The sequence below is a fragment of the Acomys minous genome (assembly GCF_964271855.1).
Source record: "Acomys minous genome assembly, chromosome: 2".
In the NCBI taxonomy this organism is placed as follows: domain Eukaryota; kingdom Metazoa; phylum Chordata; class Mammalia; order Rodentia; family Muridae; genus Acomys; species Acomys minous.
In genome coordinates this window covers 109,703,299-109,716,859 of record NC_140484.1, presented here as the reverse complement: position 1 = coordinate 109,716,859, position 13,561 = coordinate 109,703,299, and the positions used below count along the sequence as shown (strand labels likewise).

The 13,561-nt window shown below is 47.9% G+C and overlaps 1 protein-coding gene across 1 annotated transcript in view; it reads left to right on the top strand.

Annotated features, from left to right (window-relative positions):
• ST8SIA2 (ST8 alpha-N-acetyl-neuraminide alpha-2,8-sialyltransferase 2) overlaps positions 1–13,561 on the top strand; it is a 79,772-nt gene that overhangs the window by 51,590 nt on the left and 14,621 nt on the right. The window contains exon 5 of the mRNA XM_084756118.1: positions 5,892–6,185. Within this exon, the coding sequence (XP_084612244.1) occupies positions 5,892–6,185 (294 nt within the window). The remainder of the gene's footprint in view (positions 1–5,891; positions 6,186–13,561) is intronic.

The window sequence follows — 13,561 nt, the reverse complement described above, 5'->3', positions numbered from 1 at the left end:
TCTTCTTGGTAGGGAACCTACTGGCATTCAAAGAACGAATAAGCAGGCTACCAAGATGAGACTTGATAGCCTATGACCAAACAGTGGGGGAGGAGGTCCCCCTCAGTCATAGACCCAGGGGAGGGGAATAGGGTGAAAGCGAGAGGGAGGGAGGAATGGGAGGCTACAAGTGATGGGATAGCAATTTAGTTGTAATCTGAATAAATTATTTTTTTAAAAAAAGAAACAAGACACATTAGTTGGGAACATCCTGTTCTCAGCCTTCACTGCTTGTTATAATTGCTTTGAGAAAGCACTAGTTACTTATCTCATTGCTGCAGCCAAACCTCTGACAAAAGCAACTTAAAGGAGGAAGGGTTTGTTTGTGGCCCGTGGCTTGAGGGTCCATCATGATGAAGGCATGGCAGTAGCAACAAGGATGTGAGGCAGTTGGTCCTAATGCACCTGCAGTTAAGAAACAGATCAGTGTCCGTGCTCAGCTCATTTCTCCCCCTTCTTATTCGTCTCGGAAACCCAGCCCCATGAGATGTTACAACATTCAGGGTTGGGCTTTATTCTTCAGTTAAATCTCTCCTGAAAGTCTCCCAAAGGCATATTGAGAAGCGTGTCTCCAAACTCGGTCATGTTGGCAATGACTGCTAGTCATCACAGGGAGCCTTGTCTCCAATCAGAATGTACATTTGATCAATTAAATCAGCAGGGGGAGGCTCAGGACAAGGGCACTGTGTGACCCAGAGAGGCCCAGTGATTCTATGGGAATCACAGAGAGAGTCCAGAGGTGGGCAGACTATGGCCCTTCGTACGTTTTATAAATAAAATGTTATTACAACACAGTCACACAGGTCCTTCTTCCTCACACTGCTAGTAGCTTTCTGGGCTAATCAGGGTTGTTTTTGCTAAAGCAATACAGAGCACACACAGGCTGCAAAGCTGGAAACAGTTATTGTCTGGCCCCTTAGAGAGCCAGCTTGTTCTCTGAACAGGAGATAGAATCTGGTCCAAAAGGGATTGAAAAAACTCTGGATGGCTAGTTACTGGGCCAGGGCTGTAAAACTCTCCCCGGTGTCACAGCTAGAAGGTGGTACTTCATGTGTAACCTTAGAATCCTGGAGTCAAACCCTAGGAAATGAAGGCTGATAAAGAAACTCAGCAGTCATTTTCCCTATGACATCAGCTCTTGTTTTGCCATCACCGGAGATACTGTAACAGTTACCCATGGCCCTGTCACCTGACCCCTGAGCCATACAAACTCAGAAACAAGGCATTGCTGTCTCCTGCACAAAAATAGGACACATGGTGCCTCAAGTTTCATCCCAAAGTGCTGCCAGCCCTGGCAGAAATGTGTGTCCCATCTCACATTTCTGTTAAGACGGTCCTCGTGTGAAGAGAGTCTCATTCTGAGGCTTCAGGAGCATCACGAGCAGTGTCCCCTGAACCTGAGGACATGGGAAGAAATGAGCATAATGGCTCCTGCATCCCCTGAGACTGGAGGTGATGCAACAGCCTGGGTTCCGGTTACTTCCTTTTTGGTCCCCTTGACCGGGTCTCTCTCAATAGCACTGTCCCTACATTTCCAAGCCCTCCTCCAGTCTAAAGATTGGCTAAGAGAGGCTTTGGGAAAGAAAAGAAAGGAAAATGTGTGGGAATTTGTCTGACTGGAAGCCAGGGGGTTGAGGGTTGAACCGGAGATGGTTGTTAAAGTGGAGGAAACAGGGCAAAGTCTCCTCCTCAGGTCAGCTAGCCTCTGGAGTGCAGACAGCACTGAGGAAGCCCTTCAGACTCACTGCAACTCTGTAGGACACGCCCCTTCCCTTTGTTATGAGTAATGAGTTTCAATAGTCCGCTTCCCACACCACACCAAGCCCTCTCCTAACTGAGGAGAGAAGACTCACCCTGGATGAATATGGTTGGCATTATCTGATGGGGCTGGGATGCTGAACTGAATGAAAAGAGAATTTCCAGAAGCCATGGCCAAGGTAGGCTCACAGTTCCCAGTGAGAGTTCTGAAGCTCAGTCTTGGCTCAAATAGTCACTTGTCATGTGACCTGGAGTAGATCACTCCCTTTTCCTGGGCCTGGGATACATCTATAAAGTGGTTGGGTTGTGTTGGCTGATTCTCAGGTCCTCCCATAATGAAGCCTTTGCAGACACTATGCCAGCTTCCTTCACCCTTGAACGTGGAGATGTGTCTGCTGGCTTATTTAAATGCAGACGTTGTTAGGAAGTGGGCCTGAGACTGGAAGTGTGCAAGATGTACTTAGCGAAGTCAGGCTATCGCATGCTCTGTACACCTCCACATCCCCAAGCAGCACACACACACTCCCTCACACAACCAAAAGCGCATGGTGTCAGGAATGTTAGGAGAAATCACATCTACTGCTATAAAATTACAAGTAATATCAGTAGGCCCGGCTAGTAATCATTTAAGACACTGACACTTGTTATATTTTAAGATAGCCTTAGTTAACCTGCCTCTGGGGCAGGGCAGATATCAATCTTCTAAACTGCCTTCCATAGTGGGGCAGGCATGGGATCCCTGTCTCAATCCCATGCCATCTGTTTTTAATAACTTTTATCAAGCTAGCTCCTATCTATAATCCCATATATTTTGTTCACGTTCTTTATCTGGGCCGGATTCTCCATCCATGCCTCCGGCCATGTGTTTCTCCTCTAGTTAACCCATGGCGGCCTTCCTCTGTTGACTTTAGGTCTCCTTCCTCTGTCCTCCTGGCAGTTTTTTTTTTTTCCAGAATTCCTCTCTCTTTTAGTCCTACCTATCTCCTCTGTCCTGCTCAGGTGGGATGGCTTTTTATTAAGCAAAAGATTGGGTCAGAGACAGCAACACACATCTGTGGGCATGCCCTGTGTCCCCACATGAGGGTAATTGAGTATTCATTCTCTATAAACCCCGTTTTCTCCACTGCACTGCCTCACCCCCTCACCGCCATTCAGTGAGCTCCTGGAATGACAGTAGTCTTGCGTGTCTATGTCTGGACCTCCAGGATAAGGTCCTCCTAGCACACAAGAGGATCCCACAGGGCTGTACTCCAGTGACAAATACTAAAAGGGTCTTAAGGGATGCCCACCTTCCTGTATCAAAGTCTACAAAATTAGTTTTCTTTATTTTTCTTCCCCTTCCATGGGAGGGGCACATAGAACATTGACATCCTCTCAGAAAACTACTAGAGAGGAGGACCCCAGGAGTCCTAGAAGGGGCCAGCACACGTGAGATAGCTTGTCATGTGCAGCACTGCTCACAAGAAACAGGGAGGGTGGGGAAGCAAAAACTGGTCTAGGAGGCTCTGTTGAGCAGATGCTGGCTGCACACTGGCTGCTAGAGATGGCCAGGACGGCTAGGCCCAAGAAGATGGTACAAGACTATAATGCCAGGATGAGAGATGTCATCCTCAGCTTCACTCTTCTGAGCAACACACACACACACACACACACACACAAATGTGCACATACATACACACACATACACATGCATACACATACACACATGCACACACACATATATACAACATACATAATATCCACATGCATACACACACAGACATATATACACACAGACATACACACACATAAATCACGATTAGCACAGATGCATATACACACATGTATACACAGACTCACACACACACACACACACACACACACACACACACACGCATGCAGGTGAGCCCAGCAGCAACATCCTCACTAAGACGTACCACTGGGCAATCTTGGCCGCACAGAACCCCACCCCCACCCCATGTTCATGTGAAGCCCCTGCCTCATTTCAAATGGTCCTGCCCTCAGAGGGCACAAATACCCTAATGTCCCTTCCAGTGGAGGCCTTTCAGGTTGTCATTACAGTAGTCAGTGTGTTCCCCTCCTCCTGACCCCCCCCCCCAGACCTGCTGAAGGCCCACTATATTTGGGTGGCCTTTTTTGCCCCCATGACAGTTTGGTGGTGGTCTCCAGTAAGCCTGGAAGGCTTAAATCCCCCTGCCTCTGCTCTCAGGACTGGGGAGTCAGTCCACAAACAGCCCCAACAGCCTGGCTCATCTGACCCCAGAGAAATAGGGAGTTATGGGTAGCCCCAGACTGGCCTCTGTGCTGGAAGTACCACCCACTCTCCCTGACCTGTAGCAGGAACACCTGAAGAGGTCCCCAGCATATGTCTTCCTAACAGTATTTAGGCCACAGTGGGAGATAGGTAGCAAGGCTGGGGCTAGAGATGGAGACAAGAGGTGTTTGGGGGAGGCTCTGAAGAGTTTGGGAGCTTCTGAATCAGACACCACTAAGTCTGATTCCTAATGCTCCCCTTCAGGCTCTGGGATTTTGGTCAAGTTAATTGGCAATGGAGGATTTCCTCTCTCCCGGCTATAAACCAGGGTCCCTAATACAGGTTCACAGTAAAATGAACTGACCTGTGGAAAAATACTAGCCAAGTGGCCAGTGTGGGCCAGGGCCCAGTGATGGCCAGCTTGCTATCTGCTTAACTAACTTTCTTTCCCAGGCGAAGAAGAAAAGTTGTTGCTTAAAGATGGGGTAGATGGTGTGCATGAAGTGATGGCACCTGGCGCCTCTCACACACACACATAGCCAACTTCCACACTGCACATCCTTGTTCTGAGTTCTTGGACACATTTCTACCGAGCTAATTTTTTTTTCTCGGCCATCCGTTATCCAGGGAAGACAGTACTTCCTAGCTGCATGCTCAGTCCCTGGGGCCCTGAGCACAGGCAGGAAGCCCAGCATGCACACCTGGGACAGAACCCTTGAGGGAGGGACGCAAGGCAGGCCGGCAAGCCTTCAGTGAAGTTAATGGGCAGGCTGAGGAGTTAAGCGGAAGAATGCAGTGTGCAGAGCTGCCCCTGTTGCTCTTTCCTCAAATGATTCCCTGTTGCCTTCGGAGCCAAGGCCGTGCATACCCAACCTCCGCTATCTCATTTGGCTTCCCTCTTCATCCCTATCTCATTTATGTACTATTTGTTAACTAGATCAATTCACACACCTTCCTCTACACAGCCATGCTGGTCCACGTTCTCTGCCCTCAGGCAAATTTCGTGGCCCCCCCCCCCCCCCCCCGCAAAGCCATAGCATGATTTTTTAAAGCTGCTTGGAACCCAAGGAGGAAGAGATTTTTAGAAAGTATATGTATGCACATGCATATACATACATACATATAAATTTCTAAGCTCCGAGGCCTGCTGAAGCAGGACCTGGGGAATCCTATTTTTAACAAGTCTCTGAGGGATTCTTCCGACTTTACAAACTGGAGACAAGCTCCTTTCCTGTACCTGTCCACCAATGCGATTTTGCTCATCCATCCTTTAGATTTCCCTCCCTACTCTGACACCCCATAGTCCTCTACCCCATAGAAAGATGACAGCATTTCACACTGCCTACATTCTCTCTGTGGTCCAGCAGCGCTGTACATGTGGTTTCTCCATCACAGCAATGTAATGGAAGCTTTCAAGAAGCACAGAAAGGCCCAGAGAGCTGCTCAGAATCACACAGGGAGAGCATGTCAGATCTGAGTTTTGAATCTGAAAACCTGTCTCCTGATCCCGCACTCTAAAGGGTCACCTAATGGGCCAAGGCACACCTGTTAAGAGCAACCTCACTGTGAGACCGGAAACAAGCACTGTTGTTCCTCTTTTACACACTGGCCTCAAGGGGAGTGGCATTTTCTGTCTAAGGATATGACAGGGGCTCAGTAAACACTTGAGGCAGGAGGAAGAGAAGGGATGATACACAGGAGGTGCTTGCAACCAGTGATGTTCCCATGGTACATCTTTGGGGAGAAAGAGAAAGAAACAAGAATTGGCAGAGGACAGGGTAAAGTTCAACGTTAGAAGAGCCAACTTCCCCAAACGATCGTGTTGTCTTTTCTCCCTCAGATGCAACCTGGCTCCAGTTCAGGAGTATGCCCGGGATGTGGGCCTCAAGACAGACCTAGTGACCATGAACCCCTCAGTCATCCAGCGAGCCTTTGAGGATCTGGTGAATGCCACATGGCGGGAGAAACTGCTCCAGCGGCTGCATGGCCTCAATGGCAGCATCCTGTGGATCCCTGCCTTCATGGCCCGGGGTGGCAAGGAACGTGTGGAATGGGTCAACGCTCTCATCCTGAAGCACCACGTCAACGTGCGCACAGCTTACCCTTCCCTGCGCCTGCTGCACGCAGTCCGAGGGTAAGTGTGCCGCTCTCGTGGCATAGGGCGGGGTGAGCCTCGTGGTAAGCACAGCTGCCTCTCAGATGAAGTTCCATCTCCACACGCATTTAGCTGAATGCTCTTAGCCAACCTCCAGGCTTTTCTGAGCCTCCATCAGCGATGAGGGAGGTTGGTAAATGGGTTTCATCTGCGTGAGCGGCTTACTTCCCGGGTTCTTAAGAAAGTAATTGGAGGTTGTATTGAGGCTCAATGGGAACAGGTGCAAGGAACTTGGGAAGGAAGACGGTGACTAATACATCTTGTGTCTGCCGTCTCAGGTAGGTGATCTCCATCAGGAACAAATGGCGGTGACTTTTAATATGTCACCTTATGCTCAGTAGACTTTAATTTCCCCAGTAAGCAGGCATGGGAAGGGTAACATTGCTGGGATGTATAGACTAAATGATATAATGTCTGGGCAGCAACTCATATAGATGCACTGTCGTTGTCACCATTGTTATCACTATTATCCTTGATTCTATCACTAAGCCCTTGGGTCTAGTCTCTAGCACTGCACAGCCAGGACATGGTGGCTGTAAGCTCAGCACTTGGGTGGTGAAGGCAGGAGGATCAGAAGTTCAAGGTCATCCTCGGAAACATGGTTAGTTTAAGGCCAGCATGGGCTGCATGAGACCCTGTCTTAAAAATATATTATATTATATTATATTATATTATATATTGTATATATAAATAATATAGTATATATATTATATACATAATATATTATAATATAAAATATATTATAATATAATTTTTAAAGAAGAAGAAGAAGAAGAAGAAGGAGAAGGAGAAGAAGAAGAAGAAAGGAGCTAGAGGGATGACTCTGCAGTTAAGAGAACTGGTTGCTCCTCCAGAGGACCTGGGTTCAATTCCCAGCACTCACCTGGTAACAAACCACTATTTTGCAACTGCAGTTCCAGGGAATCTGACATCCTCACACAAATATACATACAGACACAACACTGATATGCATAAAATAAAAATAATTTTGAAGAAGAAAGAAGGAGGAGGGGGAGGAGGAGGAGAAGAAGAAGAAGAAGAAGAAGAAGAAGAAGAAGAAGAAGAAGAAGAAGAAGAAGAAGAAGAAGAAGAAGGAGAAGAAGAAGAAGGAGAAATTGTTTAAGTCCACATTGATCCAGTTAGGCTTCTCAACAGCCCAGCAGAATTGCGATTCCTAACTTCATGTTTATTTCTTCCCCAACTATGAGACCAGGCACAGACCCACCCCCAGGTATCTGGCCCAGGAAACTGCCTGGGATCACACCAGGTCACAACAACCAACCTGCTGGATGTTACCCGCTCACCCACTTATTATGTCTATTATGGGGTAAGAGATCACCCCAAAGCTTAGGACTCTGAAAAACAATAACTGTTCTTCCCAATTGATGTTAATCAGGAATTCAGAAATCGATTGGCTGGATGGTTCTAGGTCAGGGCATATCATACAGTTGCAGTGAGATGGTTGGTGGCTGGTGACAGGACATTGGGGACAGCTGATATTGAGTGAATCTCTTTCACATCCTTTTGGGATTAGAGCCTAAGCAAATGTGTGGATGTTGGTACCATATTCTAGGGTACAAGAGCCTGAAGAAGCCTGGGTGGTGGGGAGGGAGCAGGTGCTGAGGAATTGAGTACTTCCGTGAACATAAATTTGAGATGTCTGTTACAAATATGCACCACTAACCTATCCAACAGTCCATCCAACCAAGGGACCAATCACAGCCTGTTTCACAGAAGAACCGATTTCTTGCCAACTCAGGCACATCGGAAGACTCTTTAGTGGGGCTTTGACATAAGTGGGAAGCCATCCAACTCATCCACAAAGGACCCATGCTCATGAGAAAAGGTGACTCTAAGGCATTCATGCCTATGAGCAAAATTGGACTTATTTTGGTATGTGTTATCACAGGGAACTCACCAGCTGCAAGAGAGATCTAAAGAGACAAACCTCAAGGGCAACCACACCTGAGGCTGGCGGAAGAGAGTGGTCTCTGTTCCAGAGGGACACCAGTCTCCAGAGACCCTCCTCAGCAGCCTTTCCCTTCATTCTGTTAGAGTGGGTCTGTCAGAGAAACTTTGATCTCCAGGGCTCAGGCCCCATGCCTTGAAGGGCATTTATTCCTGGAAGGAGGTCCCTCCTGAGTTGATTTGAAGATTCCAGGAGATAACAGAAGGCAGAGAACTGCCCTTTGGCGACAAGAGCAAACGTCCCTTGGATGGGGTGCAGGCAGCCACCTGGAAGAAACCTCTGCAGCCAGAGCTATTTTTAGCTATAATTGACTCACTTTCATCTGTCAAAATAGCATTAAGCAGCAGTAATGAGCCCTTTAAACAAACAGGCTGTTGATCCTGGGAGGAAGGCACCTCTCTTTGTAGGCACTCCAGGAGGGAGTAAATACTGCAGGAGCAACAGGTGGGCTGCCCCACCTCAAGCTTTCAGCCTGGAGGGGAGGGGAAGAAGGTAAAGAGGGTGGTACAGTGGCATTGATGGCCTTACACAGACCCCCTTGATCATGTGGCGGGCGTACTGAGTCCGGTGGGCAGTCTGTGTCCTTAGGGAAAGGACTTGCCTCCATTGCAGAGTGGCCTTATCTGGTGTTGACTGAAAATAAAGGAACAGGCAAGCAAAGGGTGCAGAATGAAATCATGAGAGAAATGTGCAAGGCGTGGTAGAGAAGGCAGGGACCAACTACACGCAAATGATGGTCTGTCCAGGAAGTGATAAAGAAATCCATAGGATGGGCAGAAATATTTACAAGTAGTATGTTTGGTGAGGGACCAACACCCAGGAACTATTAAGAACACCTACATCTTGTTGTTTTGTTTTATGTTTGTTTGTTTGTTTGTTTGTTTTTGAGACAGGGTTTCTCTGTGTGCTTAGCTGTCCTGGACTCACTTTGTAGACCAGGCTGGCCTCAAACTCACAGCAATCTGCCTGACTCTGCCTCCCAAGTGCTGGGATTAAAGGCCTGTGTCACCAGGCCCAAGAACACCTACATCTTAACATCAGAAGCATACCCAATTAAAAAAAAAAGGCGGGGATGGGGGGTGGGGGATGAGGGGGTGGGAGAAGGTTGGGGATTTAGCTCAGTGGTAGAGCACTTGCTTAGCAAGGCAAAGCCCTGGGTTCAGTCCTCAGCTCTGGGGGAAAAAAAATGGGAAAAGGACTTGAATAGACGTTTTTTCCAAAGATATGCAAATGACAATTAGCATATGACAAGCTGTTCAGCATCACCTAAGACTACAGAAAGCACAAAATTACTGTGGGGCACCACTTTACACCTAGGAACATAACTGTCATCAAACACAGTAAGAAAGTGACCACAGCTGCCGGGCGGTGGTGGTGCACACCTTTATCCCAGCACTCAGGAGGCACAGGCAGGCGGATCACTGTGAGTTCGAGGCCATCCTGGTCTACAAAGTGAGTCCAGGACAGCCAAGGCTACACAGAGAAACCCTGGCTCGAAAAGCCAAAAAAAGAAAAGAAAAGAAAGAAAGAAAGTGATCAGAAAACAAGTATCTTATGAGGACTTGAAGATTCTGGAACTCTTACGCTCTGCTGGCGAGGATTTCAAATGAGAATCTGCTTTTGAGGCAGGCTAGTATCTTTGCTAGTGAATGCTCAAGAAACCCCCAGTTGTCTGGTGATCCACACAAGGTGTCCCAGCCATTAAGTGGCATAACCAAGAGTAGAACCATGTCAGCTGACTCCCACTGCAGCAGGTGGAGGGGGGACTTGTGCCTCTTCATTTCCAGATCTGCAGGGGCCAGGGACGGAGTTCAGTGGGCCTGGAAGCATCACCCCGGTATAGGGACTCCCTTTGCCCAGGGCCTGGGCCAGCTTTCCCAACAGGCAGGACAAGATGAACTGTCAGAATGCTACAGAGTCTCGACACCCATCAGTACCTCTTGGGAAAATATTTTCTTAATACTCTCTTATCCCTGGACCAGATGGGTTTGTCTTCCTTGATCTGCTTGGCTGTTTCTCTGCATGTGAGATAGTCTTCTGAATCAAAGTAGAGGTGCTCAGATGTCAACTGTTCACCCACACATTCTGAATGCTGTGTGGGGGAACCGAAATGGAAAATAGGAAAATAGATAGTGGGCACGTGACATCTTAGCTATTGCTTATGGGCCTGCCACCATGCCCAGCCTTATCCCATGTAATGGTAAGACGACACTTAGCCTCCTTACTCCCCTTTTAAAGATAGAAAACGTGAGCCTCGTAAAGTAACTCATATGCTCAAGGGCCCCTGGGAGGGGACAGATCCAGGATTCTCCCATTGTTCCTTGTCAGCTTCTTTTTACTTCTAGCTCACATGACCAGGAAATAGAAGAATGCTGCCAAGAAGAGCAAAGCCAAACCAAAATGGGTTTGAGCTTAGAGAAGTAGTAAGAAAAACAGTAACAGCACCAAAAAGCTGCATTCTCTTGACTGAAAAAAGCAAAGACATAGAGGCAGCTTGTACTGTGGTCACAATAGACAAGGGTGGGCCAGGGGTATAATCCTCTTGCTTTGCAAGCTTAAAAACTGTATTCCATGCCCAGCACTTCCAAAATACACAAGTAAAACAACTCCTCATCTCCTGTTTTCTTTGCAAAGAGGGTGGGCACGGCCCTACGGCAGGGAGAAAGTGAGATGACCTTCCATACATTACCTATGGGTCCATTTGCTGTCCTAAACTAGAGGCTCTCAGCATGGACCCTGGATGAACGACATCAGCAGCATCTGGTTATTTGTTACAGAATCACAGGCCCTAGAAAAGCCTCCAGCAACCTGTGTTTTGACTGGACTGTGACCTGACACTGATGCATGGCATAAACTTGAGAACCGTTGCCATGACTAAATCAGGACCAGTTAGGAGACTTGCCATTAGGTCCTCTGAGCCGCTAGCCATGGTGCCTTCTAAGTTAAGCTGCACTAGAAGGACAATGGAGGCTGCCATCTTGGCTCTGATTTTTTTTTTTTAAACATGGGAGAACTATGGACACCAGTGAGCCTGAGTTTTGGGAAGGTTATTCATCCAGGGTTTCCTAAGCAAAGGATGGAAAGAAACATCATGAGTAGGTGTGCTCACCAGAAAGTAGCAGGGCATGCTGTCTCAGGGTCCCTGAGTCTGAAGGGAAGAGCAGACAGGTACACTGGGGTTTGTATAGTCACTTTATTTACAAAGAGTATAAGTCAGCTATGGTGACAAGGTACTTCGTGGCAACTTAAGGAGCTGTGTCCTGATTTGACAATCAAGACAATGAAAGAGGACAAATGTCAGCTTTCCTCTTGGAACAGTCTTGTAGCTAGAATACAAGTTTAGTTCTCTTACCCAAAAGGGAACTAAAACTCAGAGATCTTAATGTTGTAATGGGAGGGAGGAGCTAGAATTAGACTTTGCCTGTGTGAGATTGAGAGGTCCCTACATCCTACTGCCACCTCCTCATATCTGTGACAGAAGGATCAGCCACTCTCCAATGACCGCCAACTCTCCAGGTATACTAATTTATGGTACCCACGTTGACCTTATGGAAACCTCTGTGATCCCGACCCCAGGCTCAGACACGGCCTTCATTTTTGCCCATGGCTAAAATGGGTCACTGTTGGTCCAGTTAACATATTCACAAGTAAGAGGATTTTAAAGTCTCAATATTCAGAGACTCATACAATCTAAGGGAAGAAGCAGAGAATTCTGACAAATCCAAAATTCTGCAGCTGGGCTGAAAACCGTGGCAGCTTGAAACTGTGAGTGGACAGATGGCCACCACAAAGGGTTTCCATGGTCTCAGGGCACAGCTGTGGATATTTCAGCACCTTTTAGAGGCAGGGATCACTTTATTACTCTGCTTGGCCAGATTCCCCTCGAAGAGTCACACACGCTTTCAGGGTACCAGACTGGAAAGGACCACAGCAGCAGAAAATTGAGGACTTGAAATGTTTGGGAAGAGAAGACTCCAGGGAGTGTCAGAACATCTTCATTCAGTCAGAGGCTCTCATCAGACACTTAAAAGCTCCCAGGGTGCTTTAGGTTGATGAAACAGAGCCCTTGAGGGACTGCTAGATTGGGCCTGTGAGGCCATGGGTAGGTGGGGGGAAGGGACTGAGAGAGGAAGCCACCTGGCCACTGGGGAGAACATCCCAACACCCGAGAGCCTCAGCAACCAGGTGGCTCCTTTAGGAAGTGATGAACTTTCAGCATCTTTTGAAATGTCTGGGCAGTGCGAGTCCACTCGGTGGGGCTACGAAGTGGGGTACCTGTGCCGTTCACACAGAGTTGGTACATTTTCCAGTGAGGACAGCCTGAGCAAAGTACTGATATGCCTAAACTGTAGAAATGGGGTGACTCATAGCTCTAAAGGCTGCATACCCCAAAATTAAAATGTTGGCAGGGTTGGTCCCCTGTGAGGGTTATGAAAGATCTACCTCAGTCCTCCTCTGTCTGTAGAGGGCTGTCTTCACACTCACGTGGCACCAACATTCCCAGTTACAAGGATATAAGATACCTTGGATTAAGGTCCTTCCTAGTGTCTAAATTTAATCTTGATACTTGGATGAGATCTTATCTCCAAATAAAGTCATATACCAAGGCACTGGGAGTTTGATAGGATAGGCTTCGACCAATGACTTTGAGGAACACAATTTGTAACAGTTATGCCCCACTCAATAAACCATTGCACTTACCAGCGCCAGTACATTACAAGGAGCAGAGATCACAGTGCAAAGCCAGTGGCTGGCAGAGCCCAACCTCGAGTGCCAACAAGGGCCCAGCATGAGTAGCTCTCCCCAGGGTTCTGCCAGCCTGCAGAGTGGCCCAGTGCCCTGGCTGGCTGTTGGCCAGGGAGGAGAAGAACAGAGGGCATGGACAGACAGGCAGTTAAGTGTGGCATAGTAAGTGGAAAACTGGTCAGCAGCTGTTTGTGAATGGTCCTAATTCAATTACAACTGGGGAGGCTGTGAGCCACAGAGAGGGCACCTCTTGAGCAGAACAGCAGCCCAACTGGCCCTGAGCAGACACCCTGTGAATTGAAGCCAAATTGAGTAACGGGAATGCTGAACCTTGCATTGGGATGGCACTGATTCAGGTCCCCTCCCCGGGGAACATGAGCAGAGGGGGCCTTGCCACCTGTCACTGTAAGCAGAAGCCTGGAGGCCGGAAAGCAAGCTGGATGAGAGAATAGAAGGTGCAGAGAGCAAAGGGACAGCCCAGCACCAGCAGGGGCTCTCTCTAAGCATCCCACCCCAGTCCAGAGGATGCACCCCTAGTCCACACTCTTCTCTTTAGCTGTCCCCAGTTTGTTCCATTGGGCAGGTAGTTGAGGAACTAGAGTTGTCTTTCTGGAAGTATGTTCTATAAAAAAAAGAAAAA